Genomic DNA, 23,800 nt, shown 5'->3' with positions numbered 1-23,800 from the left:
AGGTCAAAGTGGTATTATGTAGGTAAGCAGGTGCCTGTCGGTACCTGTATCGAATCATAGAGACCAACATCCAGATGCATCGATGAACAAGACGATTCATCTCGGTATGTATCACGAACCTCTCCCGAAAAAGATCAATAACGTCCTACTTGAACACATGTTCATGACCTTGTCTTCCTGTCCTGTCCTGCCTGTACCACAGCAAGCCCCAAGTGAGTAACAACTCACAGCAGCAACACCAAACCAAGCTAGGTTCGGTTTCCTACCTGCTTCTTCGTCTTCTCAGGTCCCGGTCCCTTCACGGACTACATCGTATGGATGGATCATGTATGTATCTAGAGCTAGAGCACATGTTACATTGTACCTACATACGGTAGTCTGCCTCACGGGTCCGTTCACCGTCTCCTAAAACCTTATTCAATGGGGAGCTGCTCGACAGAGGCAAATCTGACTTGTGTCTGTCCCTCAGCTTCTCATCCACTCACAACTCACCTCCATCATCATCATCTGGCATTCTCATACCTAATCATCTACTGGAGATCTCCTGAAAACCCCCTCTTCGCCGCTTCATAACGCTGCTTCATAAAAACCGTCACCCCCGGCTTTCCCGGCCTCAGGCTTCATGAGCGCCCGCCGGGAATTCAAATCAGACTGATCAGATGTTTCGACAGGAGAAAATAAAAATGATAATAACCCCACCCCAAGTACTTCATCATCATCACTTCAATTTCCGCTCCAAGATATCTCCCCGGGAAGCCTCCCACATAATGGTCTACATACATACAGGGCTATCCCTCTCTCTGATCTTTCTCTCTCCCCACGCTCAGATGAACTACTATTTTGCGGGTAACTGCTTGAGCCTGATGCACCCAGTACGGTAACTAGCACGCCGTATAATTACCCATTCAAGCCTCGAAACTTGTTTCATCCTGTCTTCTTCATGCGCTTACTCTAGGGTAGAGTACTCTAGGGTAGAGTACTCTAGAGTAGAGTACTCTAGAGTACTGGCTGTAGCCTGGTATGCTGCTCATACTAATACCCTGAGGTAAATCTCTCCTTGTTCAGTCGTTCTCTCTAAGGCTGGAGTGGAATGTGAACCACACCACTTTACGCGCAGTTACCATGCCCTGTCCACACATCACGGTTCTAGAGTTAATAGCGTATCTTCTTACAGATATGTTGACCGGAGATCTTTTCTTTTGACGTCAATTTCCCCTCCATCGCTTACGTTTTCCAGCTTCATTCAGCCTGGTCCGGATGCGAGATGGACCCTTCCTACCCATCTTCTCTCCTTGCGAACCTTGCACGAAGATCCCATCAAGCTCTTCCTCTTCCTTGCGTTCCACCAACTCCCGAGAGGAGGTTGAAAGCAAAAAAAAAAAAAAAAAAAAACCTCCAGGTTCAGGTTCACCAGCCCAAGACTAAATTTTGAACCTCCTCCCCCTCAAAAGCAATTCTTATCGAGAATTACCACCAAAAGAAAAAAACGAGTTGTCATAAAATATATCCGCCCCTAGCCCCGCTTCCCCGCGTTCTGTGCGCGCGAATCATGTGCAAGTATTGATGATAATAGGGAGGTACATGTAGTAACCTCTACTCAGACATACATGTAGCTACAACTAAGTGCCCATATCTACCGTCCCTATATCATCATAAATACTTCCGAGTTCGCCCTAATGATTAGATACGATCCTAAGGCTTCAATTATACTAACTTGCAATAAGATTTCTGAGGTTATTACACTTTACTTGAACGATTCCCACGGTTCCGATAAAATCCAGGCCTTGCTGCAGTAGCATTTAGAAGTGGTGTGTCTTAGACGCAGATGGCGCTCAAAACCCCTAACTGTTCTAGGTACTCCATGTACCAACAAAGGGTGCATGCAAGACGTTGTAGACCGCTTACCGGTAGAGTACAAGATCGATCCTATTAACAATATCGTTTTTCCCTTTCGATCAAGAACGATATATTCCTGAATCTCGTCGTTCGTCATGGTGTATGTAGCCACGTTATCCAGAGACAGAAGAAAGGGATGTTTCATGGGGGGCGTGACAGTTGTTTCCTCTAGTTGTCAATAGGTTTTGTTGTGATGATAGGTTAGAGTCATTGTAGGTACAATACCGGAACAACCAACATCCGTCTCATCTGAATAGTGAACCATCTATCTTCAGCTTACAGGCTCTCGTGACATGTTTTTTTTTCTCGTTTCAGACCCTTATTCAATCCATCAAGACATAGCAATCATGCTCACCAGCACTGATGTGGTAGCACCTGACCTGCGTTCTGCTCGCCGCCCTGGCCGCTGGATTTGGTACAACGGACCCGAGTTCAACGTTCGTCTCCAGTCTACCGGCCTGCCATCCCTCTATTCCTTCGTTTGAAGGTGATGAGGAGGAAATAAATAATCAAAGATTTCTTTGTGCGTATTTGTGTATTCCCCCACATTTCCCTCTACGTAATGTATGTAGCATCGTGTTACATGTTGTCTTGTCGAAACGACGGGAAGAAAGCTGGTTCGCTCCTTCGTTTTGTTGAGCCTCGACCAATTTCAAAGAATAGAGAGAGAAATTTTCTCTACTAACACTAAATATCACCTACAAACAAAACTAGCTCACTCTAGGAGCTCCGTTAGTTAGTTGATTCTTCAAACTTGAAGTTGATTTTGACCTGGTTGGCCCTATGACTTTTTCTTTGGTTACTAATTTTCCAAGCGCGAGAGAAAACAAGCGAGTGACTGCGCATGCGCCGGGATGTAGGCAAAAATGTAGGCATCAAAAGTTTCAAAAGTTTCAAATTGGCTTTTAGACCATACAAGTGCTTATTTAATCAAAATCCTTTGATTTTCCAAGTCGGTCTTCGAAGTTAAGTTCGTTCGTTTTTGTTCCCTAAATAATTGTTTTCGACGAATTGAGTGATGTGAAACCTATGTATATAATCCGGTCCAAACTCCGGAACACAGGAACCTGCAAACCAGCGTGCCCGTTAACTCTAATCTTCCAAATATCCCAACTTGGGGGCATCCTTCCCCTTTGCCCCGGCAGAGTTTTCATTCCTCCTAGCTTCCTTGTCTTGTCTTGTCTTGTCTTCTTTTTCTCAACGCTTCGTTCTCGGAACTCTCTAATGCATGCATGGCGCAATTGGCTCGTCTCGTTCATGGAGTACCTCAACATATGTAGCCAAAAAAAAAAAGTGAAGACCGTAACTGCAGCCCGCCTAAGATACAGCCAATCTAGCTAGACTGTTATCAATGTGATGTCCACATGATCTGCTGACTCTTCGGAGGAGAGGACAACAACAAGAGCTGCTTCAAAGTGTTGTCGTGGTCAAGGGGAACGTGCTCTGGGATAGGAACAACTCCCCTTGCCTAAAGACATGGTGCACCTACAAAAGCCAAATGCAGGAATTTGGAAGGCCCTGTCCGAACAACGGGGCTGCATTAGTAAGCATTTCTCCAGCTTCGGCCAAGGCGGGAAAGGCGGGCATCCGGCGGGCATTTTTAAAACACTGTTGTATCGTATCGTTGCACGGACCAGGCATGTAGGCACCCATTCGCGAAAATTCCGCAAACCAAACCATTCCGATTGCTGAATAGTTGATGTCATCTGGTCCCGCCTCTACTCGCGGCAGGTAATAAGTACCCGAAAATGCACGTCCTAATCTGCAATTTCCATTGGAGTAGAAGTCAAAAATACACCAAAAACTTGCAGCTGCATATTCGGGTACTTCATGCCTGTCGTGAGTACTCTACCACGAAAAAGAAATAAATCCCAGGGTACCCACGCGTTAACTGCGGTAGGGTTGAGTGGCTAGGGTCGGGTATGCCGACTCCGGGACTCAGGGTTGACCCTTTTTTTTGCCTTTTCACTGTGGTGGCACCCAGTTTCGGAAAATTAAGGTTTGCTGAGTTCATAGAATTAATTCTGCTTGTTGCCAGTATGTAGAGATACCTGAGGATCCAGTGACACAGATTTGTTCGATGTGTATGAGTTCAAACTTCATGTAATTGGGCTGATTGAAGAAATTTATGGGCTTCATCATTCTTAGGAAATGCCTTGTCTGCCCAGAGACGGGCTGTGTATCTTTCGTAGACTATCATAATGCAAAGGCCAGTAACCCAAGGGCAAAAATGATATTTGAGCTACGGAGTCCCTATTCATGACGTTATTGAGGCCTTTATAGCTATAATAAATTTTTGACGTTGTTTACTTACGGGAATCATTAGGCATCACCCATCGCCAATTCTAGCTTAGGGAGGGAAATGATCATAAAGGTAACTTTTATCACCCTAGGCCCAATGCCTTGGTGACACGGCCGAAATTGGACCGAGGTGGAACGATCAAATCCGAATGTTCCGTGATTATGACGCCCCGGTTATTTTGACCGGGATTCTTACATGTAGGTACATACATAGGTAGACCGTAGAGCATGTCTGTCTTTGTGCTACATACCTTAGGTCTTTCTATATTCAGCCTGGGACATACGGCTTCGTATTTTCCGAAGACCGGCGGCTTTAGTTTGTTTCCAGAAGAGCGTTAGGTATCTCGGCAATCGTTGGCGGCGGCGGCGGCGGGACGGGGATCGAGTCTACCAAGAAATTAAATAACACTCCTGTATCATAACGTAAGATCCACATGTTTCCTCGTTCTTCCCCAAGTACGTGTCGTTTATCATATTTATCTCCTGAAACTTCATAAGGAGGTGATATTATCTCTGTGGATAAACAGAGGTGACTCTGTGTTGTCACTCACATATCATGACCAGTATTGGCTTAGATTCCACCGGAGTTACTGGGTCTTATAATTATGCAGGATTGGATTATTAGCTAGTAGATTAGCTGTAACAGCACGAAGAATACTCAAAGGTTTTATAACAGGCTCAGAAAAGACACCTTGAAAAGTAGAGGATTTGGTGCGTAGTAATGAACACATCCCATTTAGTGGCTCCAGCAAGAAGGATGGAGTAGAGGGATTGTTAAACAACGGCGGAGGGGAAAAAAAGGAAAAAAAAAACGAGGACTGAGGATGTTGATGACGTTGCTAGAACTCCTCAGCAGCTGCAGCACGCGCAGTTCTCAGTCTTAGACTAGCTCAACCAATATTCCGTTGACACTCCCACAGAGGTGGCATTTCACAAAAGATCTATCAAATAACCCCTTCATCCTGGGAACTCACTGCATGTCAACCTATCTTCAATATAAATCAGCACAGCGCATTATCTAAATTCATTTCTGTTTCAAATCAGTATGAATATCTTATCAACGCCCTAAATATTAGCAATCGAGAAAATGGCTGTCCGGCGCTTTCATAATACTTTATTGGATCGTGCTTTCTTGAGTCCGTGCGTCCCCAGTCAGGTATGTTGGTCTTAATGTCCTGGTCTGGTACCTGTTGGGTGGGCCCTTACATCTAGACTCCAGATTATGGCTAGGGATCCATGCATCGTGGATTGTAAAAATAATCAATTGATTGCAGCATAGATGATTACTGGCTACCCCCCGCATAGACGACAGAAGAAAATATCCAGGGTGATGATCTACAGCTAAGCGGGTCTATTTGCGTTCTGTGAGACGCTTTTATCAGTTCTGCGAGAACACGTTTCCCATGTGCAGCTGAAGATCGACTCCTTGGACGCAAAATCAAGAGGATCAAACTTAGGAGTCAGTCCATTTCTTTCCTACGGGTGATGATTCTCTTTGGGAATGTAAACTGATGTTTGATGTCTGGGGGAGGGGTTAGTCTCATATGTTAATACTTTTTATATAGGTAGCCGTCGGTCTGCAGGTACTGATCCTCACGATTCAGCTAAGTTTACGATTGAACGTACCTACATAGGTACATACTCTCGAAACCATGAGCCTAGGACTCGAGAGGATAACCCACTTCGAGCCAGTAGGAATTACTTGTCGCAATAAATAGGTATAAAATGAATTTATGCTATGCATCAACATATCAACAACTCGGCTTCATTTGCGTTTGTCTGTCGTTCTCCCGGCTTCATGCCGGAAAAACACAAGTATAAGAAACGTTCAAACTTAGGTTAAGCCCTGTTGTTGCTCAAATGGATGAGAGCGTAAACGTGGCCATAGTATCCTATCACGGAAGTGATCTCTAGACTTTGTACCATTGCGAAGCTACAGAACGGCGTGTAACAATGCCTGCTCACCACGCGTCGATGAATGCCTGCAGCATTTGATAACGGTGTTATCATATTGCACCCATTTTCAAGCCATGGATGCATAAGACTCGATCTAGCCATGAGACTCGATCCTCTAGCGACTACACACCTTTTCGATTATCAGGCAGGCCGAGTGATAAGGCGAACTCTAGAGCCTCCATCCATTCCGGGTCCCTTCGGAAGTAAACAAATGAAATCGGACCTTTGCGGAAAGTTGGGCTGTTTGAAACCCTTCGAATGGTAGCCCTAGAGCATGGGTAGTCTGTCGCGAAATGATTAGTTCTGCAGTTCCGGCACGTCTTTATGGCCATCGTGAAGGAGTATTAGGATCGATTATTCTCTGCTTCCAAGCGGCGAGGGTCATAGTTTGGACTCGATCTATTCACTTCTGGCTCGGCCCAGTCTTAGACAGGTATCACATTCATTTAAGCAGTCGTCTCGCACAGTTCTCCACAGTTTGTTTGTGCTGTAGCTAGCTGCAGCCTGTAATGACAACGGTGTGTCCGGCTAAAAGCGACACCCTTCGCCCTTCATGAATTCACCCTGCGGAAAAACCATTGAGGTGACGTTTAGGAAAAAGACCAACGGAGAGGCTTTGGGCACGCAGTAGACTAATTTACGGGTAGGTTAGTCGTGACGAACGGTGCTTTTTCTTTTCTTTTGACGGTTTTAACGGTGGTATTGAAATGCTTGGTTGGTATATTCTAGGGTTGCTTTTTCGAACCCCGATCTCGATCCGTACCAGTGACAGGACCGGCGATTCTTCAGCTAGGGACTTTACAACAGCTACTGACACCATGTTACCCTGCCTGGCGCTGCACGTGCTTATATCGATGCGTAGTTGAGTTACTCAACTTCTTGCATGCTGCTCGTTACATCTGGGTAGTCTAGAATAAATGCTCTATGAAGTTGGTGGAAACATCCTTTAACTCGCAAGTTGAGGGCACATCATAAAATGTGCTTAAAGAACGAGTGATGTTCTATGACTCCAATGAGTATAGTCATACCAGAGCACAAGTAATCAAGCTCGGCGAGATGGGAATCCCATTTCAGCTTATGATCCATGTTCAAAAGGAAATTAAACTATAAGATGAGGAAGTCATGCATCTCTATCTTGCATATCAGGAAGTCTCACCGGAACCACCATTGCAATGTCCCCTGCGTCAGCCTGTACGTATGTGGGCTCCAAGGGTACTCGGGGCAGGTAAAAAGTACCGGACAATGCAAGTTTTGTCTCTGGGGTTTTTTGCAGTAGCTCACGCCTAGCACGCACACCCATTGGTGAACCACAAACCTGCATTGTCCGGTACTTTTTACCTGCCCCGAGTATCTATGGTAGTTTCTCTTTTCACTCAAGCCACATTACTAGCGCCTATACATTGGGCCAATTATTATATTACTTTTTGTCTTATCCTATGGGCTTTCCTGGGTCTGGGGATCCCGAAGGTTGGGATGTTAATTACTAGTGCCCGGTCGATCCGAGCCTCTAAGAACCACTAGACCGTTATAAAAATGTGTGGTCCAAGATCCGCTATTATAACTATAAGCTTTGAACTATATGAAAGGCTATGCACGGAATGACTTATAATTTCCATTTCTGTCGTAATAATTTGTCTACCCTACAAGGTATTTAAGTGAGTACATGTACTCTTGTTACGCAAAGTCACTAATGTGACTCGAGAAACTGTGTTTAGTCACGCTTGTTGTGACCGTTCTACCCTCCTCATCACTAAAAAGGAATACTTTACGTTGATGCGTCTCCAGATGGTTGGTAACTAACTGGCCGGCACCCAAGGTTTACTCAGAGCCTTAATCACGAGACATCACTCGGGTGACTCCGACCTGTCAGAGGTGACTTCCCCGAAGATCATTTTCGGAGCCCAATTAGGTAAATATTTATTAAAATGAGCCCAATTATTCATATATCTTGTCCTACGGCGCAAAAGCTTAACTTTGAAAGTTTATGTTATGCGAGTGATAGCACATGATCACTAATAGTTGTGCAATTAACCTTATGCAGCGCAAGGTTGCAGACGTATTTAGGCATCATGAGCTCAAAAAAAATAAATCTATGCCTACTAGGCCGTCAGTTCTCTGATATATGCTTGATAGTTCTTTTTTTTCTTTTTTTTTTTTTCAAGGCCGGTAGGTTTTGAGTTTACGTAACGTTTTCCAAGCCTTGTTATTATATCAAGAGTCATATAAGCAGCTAACCCACCGGCACACACGAATCACAGGAAATACTGGTTCGACATGAGTACGGCCATGTCAGAGAATAAGCCTAAATATCGTACACGGTCAGTGGACACGGGGTTACGATATGTGGGCTAGAAGCACAGGGTACAGAATGTATGTGCCCATGGCCATTCGTTGTGAGTCTTCCAAAGTTAATATATATTATGCCACACGTGCACGGGGTGTAAAACGGACGCAGACTCTTACTATCTACCCTTGCAGCCTTTGCACTGTACAGCTGTGTCAGACAGTGAATAAGATTCCCCGTGGATCTGTCTTTTAACGGACATGGAATAGAGATGATGGCTGTGAACCGGTACCCGCCCGTTACTCAGGCCAGATCTGCATGTCTCCAAGTTACTACCAGGCTAATATTTCTACTCGAATATAGCCCCCCCACACCATCTTTAATGCATGTATCGATATTGCGTGCTGGCGATCCACGTTCCCGGACGTAGGCAGCCGTTGAGCAGTAACAGGAGTGACATAAGCTTGCTCGCTAACTTCTACAACGCTGCAATGCGGCTGGTACCTTGACATGACCTTCAGTATATGTGGCCTTGAACAGGATTTACAGTGCATGTCGAACACAGCAGATGAGGGTAGAAATTAAGCACTCTACCTTGCAGATACATCCATACTATTCTATTGCAAGGTATAGGACAAGAAACGGCCGATTTATTGAGCACTATGCGCTATTAATTTATCTAGGTAACGGCACACCTCGTCGAGCGCAGTGGTACTCTAACGAGTGGCGAGTGAGTTACAAGAAAGCCTTCCGAAAGAAGCTTTCTAGAGTAACTGGTGCCTATCCCAATAGTGACAAACCTGTTTTACTAACGACGTCCAATGACCAGTCCGACATTTCCCGAATGAGATGCAGCTGGCGAATCATTGGCCCCGTCGGCACCAGCCGCTAACCAGAGTGGGAGAGTTGCCAAGAGATGGGTTCGGTCCTCGTCTGACTACAACAGCCCAAAACCACGGTTTGCATCCACCACCCCGCCGTCATAATTGATTTGTATGTGGGGTAACTGCAGTACTAAAGCAGTAAAACAGTAAAACTTGTTTCGACGACGCATTATCCCTCCACCTCGTGCTCTCGACTACATAAATTTCTACCCCCAGCAATACAATGCTCACCAACAAGGTCGTTGAGCTTGAGAACAGTGGCAGTGAGACTGAGGACGTCGATATCTTCGAGCAGTCCATCTTCACCATCTTCGCCGAAGCGCGCAACCAGCACGGCGAGCCCGGCCACTATGTCCTCTACAAGTCCGATGTATACGGCGACATAAAGCTGCGCCTATCAGACCCGGACAAGGAGAACAACAGCCTCTTTTCGCACTTTCTTTGGAATGCACGTAATATAGCTCCGTCCGCCGGTTATAAAGTGTTTTTTATGACGCGGCGGCTTTTGAGGATTTCTGCGTGGGGGGAAGGGGCTAATGAGGGATCAACATGCGGCAGGTTTGTCTGGGAATATAGGCGGGTGTTCAAGCTGCTGAGATGATCACGGAAGGCGAGTTTGATGTCAAGGACCAAACGGTAGTTGAGATGGGGGCGGGCGCGGGGCTGCCAAGTATCATATCAGTGCTTGCAGGAGCTAAACAGGTATATTGACCTTGTCCGGGATTCGTTATTGGTTTATTGGTTTATTGGTTTTATTGAGGGAAGGGAACATTTTGAACTAAAGAAACCTGTCAAACATTGCAGACGGTAATATCAGACTATCCCGCAGACGAGATCATCAGCAACATCAGCCAAAACATCGACACCAACATCACCGCCCCACCCGACCGCCAGCGAGTGTCCGTCGCCGGCCACATGTGGGGCGAGCTCAGCGACGATCTGTGTACGGCGAACCCGGGCGGGTTCACACGGGTCATTGCGGCCGACTGCTTCTGGATGGACTGGCAGCACGACAATCTGAGCAAGTCGATCGCACATCTACTGGCTAAAGACGGCGGCCTCTGTCTCGCAATTGCCGGGTACCACACCGGGAGGGCAAAGGTTGCGAGCTTCTTTGACGCTGCGGAGAGGGCCGGGCTGGAGCTGGTGGGACCCATCAGGGAGAGAAATACGGAGGGGGTGGAGAGGCCGTGGGTTAGGGATAGAGGGTTTGAGGACCCGGTGGAGAGGAAGCAGTGGTTGGCCATTGGGGTGTTTAGGCATAGGAGGTTGTGAATGCGTGGGCTTGGGGAGTTTTGTAGATTTTACTGTTGTGCGGTGCATGCTAGCTAGAGATAAATACCACAATCGTTTCTAAGTGCTCTGGAATTATAGACCTTTTATTATTCTATTCTATTTACACTGCTATGATCTACTTCCTACGGAAACAGATTGAGGATATAGTCTGCCCCGTCTTTCCCCCAAACGAGAAAGACGGATAGGATATCTTCCCGTGATACTCCAAATCTGTCACACAGCTATTAGCACTCCCTCCAAACACCTCAACCCACAAACACATCCACTAGTACTCACCTTGATTCACCAACAACTTCGCCCTCAGCTCCTCCTCCGTCCAATTACAGCTAGTAACAACCAACAACCCGCCCCTCGCCATCACGCCCACCACCCCCTGCGCATACCCCTCATACAGCCTCCTCCCGCTCCCATCCCCAAGCACCTCCCCACTGAGCGAAATCGCATCAAACGTCCCCTTATCCAGCACGACCCCAAAGCCGCCCTGTGGCACCCACTCCGCCGCACTCAACTCATCCTTCACACAATCCGCGACGACAAACCTCACCCTCTCCTGCACGCCTCTCTCCACAGATATCTTCTCTGCGAGCTCCACAGCCTTGGGCGAGTAATCGATCCCCACCATGGCACCCCCATCATACTCGCCGCTCTCGACCAGCTCGAACAGCAGGTGTCCGTTGCCCGTGCCAACGTCGAGGAAGGATGTTGAGGCGGGCAGGTCCTGGGTGGAGAGGTAGCGGAGGATGCGCGACTCGGCGTCGGACTCGTCGAACCAGATTTGCCCTTCGTTGGTGGGGTCGGCGGAGAAGTTGTGGGATTCGGTTTCGTAGGCTTGGTCCCAGCTGTGGTTCTTGCGGGTGTTAGTAGGAGATATGGGTACATGTAGATAGATATTGAGATCTCTAATTGCAAATGGCCATGGCTTGTGCCTGCAGCTGGGGAGGGGAGGGAGGGGAGGGGAGGGAGGGGAGGGGAGGGGGGGGGGGGACCCACTATTCCTTGGTGCCCAGCTTGCTGGGGTTTAGGTGCTCGCTGGTGGGCTCTAGTGGTGAAGCCATTATTGCAGCGCTGTTATGAGTATATGGACGAGTGATATTGTGCCCGGTTGCTTTTTTGATATTGGGGACGCGCTATGGGATACAGGCGGGGTAGTGCACATGCGTGGTGGGGTAGAAGTGCGGCTCTGCACCCTGCCAAGCATGCAGAAGTCTTGTCTCAACGTCAGGACTCCGTGAGGAGTGGTTGAGGTTCAGAATTCTAGATTGTTGCTACTTTAAGGGTCAGGTTGGCACTAGAGATGCAAACAGTGTGAATGTGAACATGCGAGGAATTCAGGTCGTTTCCGCCGAGTGATACGGCATGAATCAATAACCTCTAAACCCTGGCAAGGAACACGATAAGAACGGAGTGGTTACAGAGGAAAAATTTGTTTATATTTATCTTTACCACTCACAATTATTTTCTGCAACTAGCATATCTAGAGTTAGTACCTGTAGCAAAACAGATTTACAAAACTCATATTCAGCCACGACTAAGAAATCCGGTATTTCCACCCCCCCCCTTCTTCTTCTCCTCCTCCTAATTGTTTCGGAGCAAATCAATAGATACCTTTCTTCAAGCACTTAGGCTCGGGTCCCACAAGAATTTTCAAACACACAAAGGATACCCAACGATCTATCAAAAACAAAAAGACCTCGAATTTATTTGCCCAGTTCCACTCCCTGAGATCGTCTACGGAGAAGTTTGCATCAATTCCCCGAGATTGGCCAATGCCTGGTTCGCAAAAAATCGAACATCTACATCTTCATCTCCCTGCAGTTTCTCCAGGCTTGGAGTGATCTGCTTCTGTATCAACTCCAAACCTGCAGGGCATGGGCCATTGTTTGCATCCTCCGGCCGCAGGCTCGCCAAGGTTCCTTCAGCGGGGAGCTGTCGGAGAACATTGATAAGAACTCCATAAGACTTTGCAACGTTGAAACGAATGTTGGGGATTGGGTCATCGATCAGCTGGTTGATCATGGGTAGGATATATTCTTGGATGACCGCGATATTGACAGCGGGGGCGAGTGTCTGGGATTTCCGTTAGTTCAAAAGATTTTCTAGAGAAAACGGAGAATGCACTTACCGTGATCGCGGCACAGGTTGTCATACGGTACAAATAATTAGTTTGGTTGCCCATAGCCATAACTTTGGGGATGATGGTCTGTCTAGCCCATTCGACGCCAAACACCTCTGTCAACTTTTTCAGGTTTTGGGTTGCAGCTTCACGGATTGAAAAGACAGTGTCTCCCAACCAGCTCATGCACAAGTTTCCGAGCTTCTCATCGAAAAATTCTACGCCTAGCTGTTTGGCGAGGAGGGGAATGTATTCAATGATCGCCAATCTTACTCGCCACTGTTTATCTTCGGCCAATTGGACGATAGCTGGAAGGAGGGATTGAGAAAGAAGCTCAATACCGATAACTATCAAAAGATATCAGTATCCAGATAAATAGAAGAATAGAGCCATTATTACCATCATTTACAAGCTCCAGTTTTGAGATGATGTGTAGACGCACATCGGGAAATTCGTCCTTGAGCATCTGTAGGAACATTGGCAGGAGGTGTGCAATTGTTCTAAAGTGCGAAAGGATACTTAGTATGGCACTCTCCAAGCTTCAAAGAAACACAAAGATTCACTCACTCGTCCTTTCCAAGAATGGGGGCAAGTCCACTGATTTGCGTGCCAAGAGAGGCCCTGACGTGCTGGGAGCCATCGCTGACCAAGTCCTCAACAGCTCCCATGATCTCATCCAAAAGAGTCTGGCGGTCAAGCAACCCACAAAATCCTACATTTCACTTAACTTATCTGTCCCTTTGACTAATAATGGAATAAAATGATTACCTGGGATTTGTCCGGCAACAGCAGTTCGGACCTCCGCCTCGGAGTCCTTCAAAAGTTTGACAAAAGCAGGAACAAGATCGCGCCTGACAATGTCATCTCCGACAGCTTTCGCAAGCTAAGTAAAAATCCGATATGTCAGTTGAATCTGACATACTTCTTGTAGTATAACCAATAATTACCTTCTCGAATCTGTCCGCAACCATATATCTGACTCTCCAACTCTTGTCTCCAAACAAGCTTCTGAGAATAGCCAAGAGGACTGAATGACTTTGTTGCTGGTCCTTGGGCACAACCTCTGCAATGCTAATCAAAACCTCCACCGTCAATAACCTTACGCTGTCCTGATCATCCTGGGCCAAATGCTGGAACAGAGGAATCATCTCGCTAGCTACCAACTCGGCGGGCATAGCCTTGACGAATTTTGCCAGGTTTGTAGCTGCCTGTCTTCGTACCATGGGGGTATCATCGTGTACGAGTTGGGAGAATTGCGATCTAAGCGAATCCTGGGAACGAGGGGACGCTTTTGAGTATGGCACTGTGTAGAGACCCGTCGCCGAGATCTTTGAAGTGAACCAATCGGCTTTTGAAAGACGAATGACAAGAGGAATAAAATATTCTTCGATTTGAGCTTGAGACAGATCATCGCATATTTTGTTGAGTGATTCGACTGCCTATGATACTTGTCAGGGCTAGAACACGAGGCGCAACTCGGTTGATACGCCAAGGAAATTAAACTTGAAGCTTCATAAACCTACCTTCTCACGCACAAGTGGCTCTTCAATAGCAGCAAGGTTCTCCAGAGGTGAGAGAAGCACGTGACCATGTTCAGGACCTCCAACATATTCCACAAAATTTCCAAGCTCCTCGCTAAGAGCAGTCAATACCTCATCTTCGTCTTCTACAGATTCTGTTGCCCGTGAAAATACGCCAGTCAGCACTACTCGAATGGATGAAAATGCATGATGCTTGGTTTATTTGTTTTCTCTTTTCCCCTCTCTCTCTCTCTGTCTCTTTTTTTTCCTTTTTCATCATTATTTTTTTGACATTCACTATTATGCGTACCGTCTAAAAATGGAATGAGTTCATCCCGGGTTCGTTCTGCGCCCAGCGCGAGAGCGATGGTCGATAGACGCTTGATAGCGTTCAAGCGGAGAAGAACATCGTCATGCTGCAGCCTCCATTAGTAACTTGTGCTCCATAATCAACAACAATGCTCGCCGAGTATCGCCAGGTTAGTTCCAACCTTTAGTTCATCTATCAGGACAGCTATTGGGTAAAGCTCATCGCTAGCGGGCTGAAGATCCATTGTGCAAAGAGGAGCAAGGGATCAGCTTGTTATGGTCGTGCGTAGTTATTGATCTCGACGGGAGATCGATGGGGGTGTCTCAGGTAAAGGATACTATTGTTGTTAGAGGTAGCTCGAGGGAAATCGAGAGGTTTACTGGGCACTATGAAATGTAGGAGGAACGGAATTAGTTGAAGAGCCTCAAGGGTGGTGGGGGGATCTCTTTGAGTAGGTAGATAATAGATCTGCGTTGAAGGATATCGTGCAGGGAGGGGCAATCATATCGGATAAGGGGGGATGGGGGTGGTATGGCAAGTCAAGAATTACTAACAAGAGTTGGTTGGGGGTATTGGTGATGAAATAAACTGTGCACTATGGTATCTTATGCTTGCTTGCTGGGCTGCGACCGATAGCGTTCAACGGGTCAAAGCAGCAGCGGGCGAGCAAAGAGGGTAGAGGGCAGAGAGGGGGGGGGGGGGGGGGGGTGTCAGAGGAGAGGGAGGAAATGTCAAGAAGAGAGGAAGCAGCAACAAGTGGAGAAGGAGCGGGAATGAGGGGAGGGACACACACGGTAATTGAGCAAAGGGCGTGGGCGTGGATGGATGGATGGAGTGTTGATGTGGATGTGGGGGAAGGAGAACAGGCTTGAGCTGATATGGCTTGGGATGAGGGGCTTGTGTTGTTGCTGGAATGAGAGCAACGAGTGGGATGTGTTGGTTGTGTGAGGTGAGAGATGCTGTCTTCGTTCTCTGTCGCACCCTGCTGGCTCTACTAGCAAAGTCGAGTGAGGAGCAGCAGCAGTAGCACACAGATGGCACAAAAATAACTACAAAGCACCTTACTATCAAGCAAGCAGGAAGCTGGTCCCGTGTAGAGGTGATGTATTACGCCACATTCTGTAGATAGTTGGTATCTCGCACAGCCACACTATGAGGCTTATCTGAGACCCCCGCACAACCCACCAGCCTTTGACCCCTCCAACCCCTCCATCGAGTCATATCTGCCATAATCACAGCTGCCGACTGCAGAGCTCACAGACCTCATCGCAGCTCAATTAACAACCTCTGTTCATCTGTCTGATAGAGAGCTAGCAGGCCACCTTAAGCCATGCCTACCGTTGCAGTAAATAAGTATGATCTCTTCGAGGCTCTTGGCCAGCAGTACACCACCGAAGAATTCGATGAGCTCTGCTTCGAGTTTGGTATGCGGCTCTGTCTCTATTTTTACATATGCATAGTTAATCATATCACTAACCATGCTTTTCGAAATTCATAGGTATCGAGTTGGACGAAGATGTATGGTCTCATGAAAAATACTTCACGGTTCTGGAAATGATTGCTCTGACAGTATTCCAATTTATCAATAGACCGAGGGCGACGCCGACAGACCAAAAGACCAGGCGCCTCAACTCAAAATTGAAATTCCCGCCAACAGGTAAAGTTGTCCGCGCCGTTAAAAATTGCAGGAGTTGACCCCCCCGTAGATATGACATGCTCTGCCACGAGGGTATTTCCCTGATGTTGAACATCTTCCGTGGAAAGACCCCAATGCCAAATTACCGTGTCGTTTCTCCCGCTGAGGGCCAAGTTCACGAGATCCATGTCCATGAATCGGTACCAGACAGACTTTGATTTCCAGCACATGATATTTCTACTGACACCGAGCACCAGACTGCTCAAATCCGGCCGTACGTCTCCGCTGCTGTGCTGCGTGGGATCAAGTTCACCCAGGACCGATATGACTCATTCATTGCGCTCCAAGATAAACTTCACCAGAACCTGTGTCGCCAGCGTACATTAGTGTCTATGGGGACCCATGATCTCGACACAGTAAAGGGACCCTTCACCTACGAGGCCCTCTCACCGGAGGAGATTGTCTTTGCGCCATTGAACCAGGAGAAGGTTATGAACGGGAAGGAATTGATGGAGTTCTACGAGGTTCGCGCTCGGGCGAGATCCTGTTGGAGGATATTCCACGTTTGCTGAAGCTCTGGTTGTAGAACGACAGGAACCTCGGGAAATACCTCCACATCATCAGGGACTCGCCCGTGTACCCTGTTATCCTCGACGCTGAGCGCAACGTCTGCTCACTTCCCCCAATCATCAACAGCGACCGCTCAAAGATCACCCTTGACACCCGAAATGTCTTCATTGAGGTCACAGCGACTGACCGCACCAAGGTCGAGATCGTCACCAACATCCTCGTCGCAATGTTCTCCCAATACTGCGACGAAGCTTTTACGTATTCCTCCCTTCTCCGCAGATCCCGTAAGCCCTACTAACACCACAAATAGCGTGGAACCCGTCAAGATCGTCTCCACCCACAACTCCGAGTCCCGTGAAGTCCCCAACCTCACTCCGCGCTCCACAACCGCCGAAATCAGCTACATCAACTCATGCTGCGGCCTCTCCCTCACCGCTGAGGAGATCTGCAAGCTCCTCGAGAAGATGTCCTTCATCGCCAAACCCTCCACCACAGACGCCGATATCATCGATATCGAGGTCCCCGTTACCCGTGCCGATGTACTCCACCAATGCGACATCATGGAGGACGTCGCAATCGCCTACGGCTACAACAACCTCCCCAAGACTTTCCCCGGAAAATCGGGCACCATCGCCGCCCCTCTCCCCCTCAACAAGCTCGGCGACATTGTACGTCTCGAGGCTGCAATGTGTGGGTGGAGCGAGGTGATGCCGCTCATCCTGTGCTCGCACGACGAGAACTTTGCATGGCTCAACCGCACCGACGACGGCAAGACGGCTGTCAAGCTTGCGAACCCAAAGACTACAGAGTACCAGGTTGTGCGTACCTCGCTGCTGCCCGGTATCTTGAAGACAATCAGGGAGAACAGGAAGCACTCGCTCCCGATCAAGGTGTTTGAGAGCAGCGACGTTGCGTTCAAGGACGAGAGTCTGGAGAGGAAGAGTCGCAACGAGAGGCATTTTGCGGCGGCGATCTGCGGGAAGACAAGTGGATTTGAGGTTGTCCATGGTCTGCTGGATAGGGTTATGGCCATGTTGTCTACGGGCGTGACGGAGAGCGGTGCGGAGGAGGCGAAGGAGGGATACTGGATTGAGGCCTGCGATGGTGAGCCGCACAGAAGAACCTTTGTCTTAAACAACACTGACATAAGCAGACCCAACCTACTTCCCTGGCCGCGCAGCCAGTATCTGGATCAGCTACCAGGACGGCAGAAAGGCGTCAATTGGAACCTTTGGAATGTGAGTGATAATTCATGACGCAGAACTTCCCTCCGCCAATACTAACGAAAAAAACAGTCTTCACCCCTCCGTTCTGGAGAAGTTCGAAATCCCATACCCCGTTTCGGCGATGGAGATAAATCTCGAGGCATTCTTGTAGACGGGTCTGTGATCTGTTGGCGAGGGCCAGGCATTTGAGATTTCTGGGCTGGAATACCATATTGCATTGGGTTCTTTCGTGCTAGTTAGCTTGGGCTTGAGGTTTGGTTTTAGAATAAATAAATAAAAAAGTTTTCATCGTTCAGTCTGGTTCATTGAGATGCGCGGAAACCTGTGCAAAGTGCGAGGGCTTGATCTCTCAGATACAGTTGCATCTCGAGATATCACTCGCAAAAAGGGGATCATGATCATCACATTTTAACAACTAGCAACCTGCAAACAATTCTTGAATTATCAATCAACTAGCAACCACCACAGGTACCGAACTACAACCACCGCGCAAGACGTAACACAAACGCGACCAGTTTGCCAAACCACATGAATTTGGGTGGACATTGTTACTCCATCGAGTGACATCTCACTACCATTCTAAAAGCTTGCAGAATAGAGTTCAGACATATAGGTTCTACAACTACGCACGTGCACCCAAGTTAGGAATGTAGACCCCGAGCTCAAGCTCATCGGTTTGACCATTTAACGCCCTTCTGCATTGCTGAGTATGGTGTCAATCTTTCATCTGCATAGAATAAACAAGGTTCGAAAGATACAAACTTGAAAATTTACATACCTGCCAGATATAAACAGTATCTAATTCGCCCATCCCATCCACAGTCTTCAACCAGATGAAAACATGCATCTTTCCTTAAACAAACCGTCCAACACGAAACTACATGTACATGTAGACACAGGCTATGTTCATCGATCAGTTAGGAAAGACACTCAATATTCTGCTCTTTCATTATTTCAATACTCACTGTCTTACCACTTCCCTGAAGCTCTACTCACCATGCTGATCTCTCCTATCCCTTGCTGTAGAATCCCCAGCTAGACGCTGTTTGTGAGATTACTAGCCAGTTTGTAAGTCTGGTTTTTGGCGAATATATTTATTCTATAGGCTTGAAAAACCTCGGACGAAAGCTACATGTACACGCAAACATCTGGTGACATCCACGTATGTCAACCTTATATGGTGTTTGGCCTCATCTAGCCTCGAGATCATGGTCTCAAAGCAAACCCACAAGCACACTGGGTATCATGGACCCCACTTCGTGACAAAAAAGACAACATTTATGCTCCTTTCGAGTCTTCGGCATCGCCCAAGACCAAACAGGGACAGAAAAGCAGCCATTGTAAGCTCCTCCCAGCGATGGAAGGAGTAATGGTATTACGAATACCAATTCCTATGAAAGGAAAGGGCGAACGTAAACCCCCTCTCATAGAGGGGAGAAGAGAGAAAGAAAAGGGACGCTCTTATAAAGAGGGGAGAAAGCCATTACGTGACAGAAGACAACTTTTTTGCTCCTTTCAGGCCTTCGGCATCGCCCAAGACCTGACAGGGACAAAAAGGAAGCCACAAGATGTCTCTCCCCGTGAAGAGAGAGGCGAAGAGAGAATTAATGCCACTTCCTCGTAAAGGAAAGGGCAAAAATCAAACCCCCTCTCCACGAAGGAGAGAAGAGAAGCCAAAACCAATGTCACCTCCCAAGGGAAATGACAAAGATAAAACCCTCTCTCCCAAAAAGGAAGAGAAGAGAGGAAACCAGAGGGATAAGCAACCCAAAAACCAAAAGCCCCTATCAGGTCCTCGGCACCGCCCAGGACCCAAGAGGGGCCGAAAAAGAAGTCGAATTTTGGCCTCCTCCCGATGAAGGGAGGAGGCAGAGCACATTAAAAAATTTCCTCCCCGTGAGGGGAGGGACACCAAAACACCTCCCCGTGGGGGGAGGAAGACACAGAACTGGAGTCCGGCCCATGACGGGGCGGTTACTAGTTGCTCTAACCCCCCGACGGGGGGCGAGGGAGAAGGATTTTCTGGGCAGGGGGAGGGTGAGAAAAGAGTGGTTGGCGTGTGGCCCCGTGAGGGTTTGAGGAGGGAGGAGGAGGAGGAGGATGGAGGAGAGCCATTGGTTGCTGTTGAGGATGGTGGAAAAAGTAGGGGAGAGGGCTTGGTAGAGAAGGTCTTTGCTAACGGTTCGTACATTGATGGTCTCGTAGCTCACCCGTATGGGTACATGTAGTAGTGGGATGCTCGATTGATATTTTCCTGCTGGGAGGAGAGGTGTGTGAATCGAGTCACAGGTCATCACTCGCATGCCAAGCCCACCTGCCCGCTGACTCCCAACCGACGAGATTCAAGGCGGGGAAGAGCTGCATTAAAAGGGTGATGACTCAGAGAATTCCCTAGTTTAACAATATACTACACGTAACCATCAGCCACGCATATCTAATATGCTGCCCTTAATTCTTCTAACCTACTCGCACTCTGATTGGTCGAGAGCGGAAACCCTGACCCTGCATAGTACCCCCCCAACGGCATACCCCAAATTTAAACGGTATACAGTCAAATTCGTGAAGATCTTTCTTTCCTTTAATTACACAGACTGAACAAACCTTTAAAATATACTGGGTGGTATTGAGATACCATCAGCGGGGTATCAAAAGCTATTTATTAACGGGGTATGGGGAGGTATCATTAAATTAATATGTACTACAATCCGTTATATTATATAGTACAGTCTCTTTATAAGGGTACTCCGGGACCGAAATTTACCATTATAGAGCCGTTACCCTTATAGGACGAGCAAATTTGTACCTACGAAGCCCATTGGGGACCCCAAACACCTGCCCTTATAAGGACGAATACCCTTATAACCCGAACCCTTATAGGGAGACTGTACTGTACATGAAAGCATGACCACATTCTGTGGGCCAAAGGTTCTGCTAGTGTAAAAGTACATGTAGTCAAGCTTAAGCTCACACACAAAACCTTTCCTAGCCAAAATTTAAATAGATCTGCGACACGCACAAACAAAACTATTCTTGCCTTAGCTCTTCGTAGTGTACCACAGGGAGTAGAAACTACAAAAGCCTCTGCTTTCAGCTTGGTTTCAAGAGGCCTTTGGAAAATTTGAGAGAGAAGTGGTGTGGGAGGGGGTGTCTGTTTAGTACGTTGGTGTGTATACTTTTGACGCCACATTTGTGATGAGGATGAAGGACGTTTGATGTTGGTGGAGGTTGTCGTAACGGTTTAGAGGACACGAACGACGTCGTTCGAAGATTTGCCCCTCCACCACTCTATACCTGGAATTTCTTACATGTATGATGGTGGGTGTGGGGAGTGGGGGAAGGGTTGAGTCAGGAACTATCACTCGGTTTCGTGTCTAGTGGCAACAGCTGCAACCACGACTACCATTCGCTACCTCGTCCACGTACATACATGTATGTACTACCAAAATTTTCACCACTACTAAATAGACGACCAAGTACCAATCATCATCAAGAGGTCATATGTAAAGTATAGCTCATTTATTTTCTATAAATCCCAACCTATATAATACAAATGCAGTGTAATTCTACGCCCTCTACACCACCAGATAAAAAAACAAAGAAAGAAAGAGCGAGCACAATTCACAACTACTGCTTCTTTGCGTGTTCATTCTCCAACTTTGCCTTCTTCTTGGCAACCTCGCTCTGCCTCTTCATCTCCGCCTCCGCGCCAACACCGCCAAAGACGAGACCAACACCGAGCCATTGCATACTGGAGAGACTATGTCCAAACGCAAACACGGAGAAGATCATTGACAGCATCTTTCGGGTAACGGTGACAGTCACGAGGACAAGAGAGCCGAACTTGGAGAGAGTGTGGACTGGGGATTGATTAGTATTCTTCCTCTATTTAATTTAGCCTAGGGAAGGAGACTTACAGATGAACACCTGGCCGAGACCACCGCAGATAGCGAATCCAAGGATATCCATGACAATCTTAGGATGCTCCTGGACGAATGCGAGTGCGTCGGCCAACTCATTGCTCCACGGGTTCAGCGCAAGGTAGCTGAGGGTCATGACGGATGAAAGCGTGTTGAGCGCAGTCATCATCTGCGGCCCACTCACGACACCCTTAGGAGTGCGCGCAAAGATGTCATCCTGGATGGTGTTTGTGAGACCATCAAAGAGAAGGTTGACACCAAGCAAGAACATTCCCCAGAGGACGTTCTTCTCCGACTCGGAGGTAGAGGACTTCTTCATCTTCTTGGGGCTGCTGGGGTACAGGGTAAAGACGGCAACACCGGCAGTGACAAGCATGACGACAACGTACTTGTAGAGCGGATACTTGCGCCTGAAGAGGGTGACGTGCAGGAACATGACGGGGAGGAGCTTGCATGACTTTGCAAGGATATAGGTGATGTAGTCGATGTGTCTGAGCGACGCATAGCCAAAGGGCGAGGCGAGCGATTGGGTTACGGATACGAGGAGAAGCCTAAGTGAGATTGAGAGATTGGGGAACACTCGCGCAGTGGTGGAACCAGCGTTGGAGTAGCGGAAATATATGTATCCGGTAAACGCCGCGAAGATCGATTGGACGGTATTGAGGACGAGCGACGCGCGAAAGATCTTCTTGTCTGCGCCATAGGGAGTGGTGGTTATCCTCTCCTGCAAGAGGGCCCAGGTCAAGCTAAGAGCTGGTTAGCGGAGTGCGCATAGCTGAGGTAATGATCATGGTGCCTACAATGAAGCATAGATGCCACCAACACAGATGACCAGCTGGAATATGGAGCTCCCATGGTCCTTTGCTTCCTCGGCTCTATGGGCGACTGAATCAGCAACGGCAGTGATGGGGTCCTTTGCGGTCTTTGCACGGTGACGGTGGCGCTTTGCAGAGGAAGCCTTTAAACGTGTCATTTCTATAAGTAAGAGAAAGTGGGTTGTGGAAATGGCAGAAAAGGCACTGAACTCAATTCAGTATAAAGGCGGGTTAAGAAAAAGGAAGAATAGGAAGTGAGGGACAGCGCAGGGCTTATGCAGGGGAAATAGCGAGTGTGTTGCAGGTGGAAGAGATCGTGGGGGAGAGAGAGGATCTAGGAGGGGGAGAGAATGAGGGGAAGAAGAGGAAGAATAAGAGGAGGGGAGATGTGGAGATGTGGAGATGTGGAGTTGTCGAGATGAGCTCTCCTCTCACCTCACTTGTTCTCTAATTCTGTCCTTTGACCACGGTGTTCTTCGGATGAGTCCAAGCTCTCACCTCACCAATCTGTGTCGCACTCGCTCTTCCTTCTTTTTCCCAGCGAGCGATTCTGCCAGGAACGGGCAGCTGCAGCAACAGCAACAGCAACAGCAGCAGCAACAGCAACAGCAGCAGCAACAGCAACAGCAGCAGCAACAGCAACAGCAAGGGTGCAGCCAGCAGGCAGGGATCGGCAGCCAATCGGTCGCACAGTCCCCAGTGGCTGTGTGTGGAGGTGTGTGGCTGCTGCACCTGCCATTGGCTCTACGCGCAGCCTGCGTAGCCCACATCCAACCAACTCTATTTTGAGCCTCAACCCCTGGCCGGCCCAGCGTTGAATCCTGGAGAGCGAAAGAGAGAGGAAGGGGAACAAAAGAAGGGGAAAAGAAGGGATGGCCCAGGGGGTTGGCTGGGAACATGGAGAGAGAGAGGGAGAGACCGTCACTACGCTCCATGCAAACTAGCTGGATATTATGTAGGTCCTCTATAGGCACAGTGTGACTCTATGTAGGGTCCCGTTCCCCAGGCCCAAGGAGCAGAGAAAGGGCTGCAGCGGAGAAAAAGAAGACGAAGGGTCTGCCCGAGTCCCGGTCGGT

The 23,800-nt window shown here is 47.9% G+C and overlaps 6 protein-coding genes across 6 annotated transcripts; 3 read left to right on the top strand and 3 right to left on the bottom strand.

The window, feature by feature from the left end:
* Positions 1-9,544: 9,544 nt before the first annotated feature.
* On the top strand, positions 9,545-10,596 carry H6S33_003179 (uncharacterized protein; the record flags this gene model as incomplete). Its single annotated transcript, XM_044834540.1, has 3 exons — positions 9,545-9,802; positions 9,898-10,023; positions 10,126-10,596. 3 exons carry the CDS (start codon positions 9,545-9,547, stop codon positions 10,594-10,596), a joined length of 855 nt encoding a protein of 284 aa, XP_044692386.1.
* Positions 10,597-10,732: 136 nt separating this feature from the next.
* On the bottom strand, positions 10,733-11,672 carry H6S33_003178 (uncharacterized protein; the record flags this gene model as incomplete). The annotated part of the gene is made up of 3 exons (XM_044834539.1): positions 10,733-10,827; positions 10,894-11,456; positions 11,608-11,672. The coding sequence occupies 3 exons, from the start codon at positions 11,670-11,672 to the stop codon at positions 10,733-10,735; spliced, it is 723 nt and encodes a 240-aa protein (XP_044692385.1).
* A 673-nt stretch (positions 11,673-12,345) lies between these two features.
* Positions 12,346-14,804, bottom strand: H6S33_003177 (uncharacterized protein; the record flags this gene model as incomplete). The annotated part of the gene is made up of 9 exons (XM_044834538.1): positions 12,346-12,684; positions 12,740-13,077; positions 13,130-13,230; positions 13,298-13,442; positions 13,499-13,613; positions 13,678-14,169; positions 14,254-14,405; positions 14,561-14,666; positions 14,742-14,804. The coding sequence occupies 9 exons, from the start codon at positions 14,802-14,804 to the stop codon at positions 12,346-12,348; spliced, it is 1,851 nt and encodes a 616-aa protein (XP_044692384.1).
* Positions 14,805-15,890: 1,086 nt separating this feature from the next.
* On the top strand, positions 15,891-18,143 carry H6S33_003176 (uncharacterized protein; the record flags this gene model as incomplete). Its single annotated transcript, XM_044834537.1, has 9 exons — positions 15,891-15,984; positions 16,059-16,078; positions 16,150-16,217; positions 16,267-16,396; positions 16,454-16,720; positions 16,783-17,024; positions 17,077-17,870; positions 17,920-18,004; positions 18,062-18,143. 9 exons carry the CDS (start codon positions 15,891-15,893, stop codon positions 18,141-18,143), a joined length of 1,782 nt encoding a protein of 593 aa, XP_044692383.1.
* Positions 18,144-21,616: 3,473 nt separating this feature from the next.
* On the bottom strand, positions 21,617-22,882 carry H6S33_003175 (uncharacterized protein; the record flags this gene model as incomplete). The annotated part of the gene is made up of 3 exons (XM_044834536.1): positions 21,617-21,849; positions 21,907-22,655; positions 22,710-22,882. The coding sequence occupies 3 exons, from the start codon at positions 22,880-22,882 to the stop codon at positions 21,617-21,619; spliced, it is 1,155 nt and encodes a 384-aa protein (XP_044692382.1).
* Positions 22,883-23,204: 322 nt separating this feature from the next.
* H6S33_003174 (uncharacterized protein) lies at positions 23,205-23,513 on the top strand (the record flags this gene model as incomplete). The annotated part of the gene is made up of 1 exon (XM_044834535.1): positions 23,205-23,513. One exon carries the CDS (start codon positions 23,205-23,207, stop codon positions 23,511-23,513), a length of 309 nt encoding a protein of 102 aa, XP_044692381.1.
* Positions 23,514-23,800: the final 287 nt, after the last annotated feature.

This window comes from Morchella sextelata, assembly GCF_020137385.1.
Source record: "Morchella sextelata strain SCLS chromosome Unknown scls_14, whole genome shotgun sequence".
Lineage (NCBI taxonomy): Eukaryota > Fungi > Ascomycota > Pezizomycetes > Pezizales > Morchellaceae > Morchella > Morchella sextelata.
This window is presented reverse-complemented; position numbering and strand designations above follow the sequence as displayed.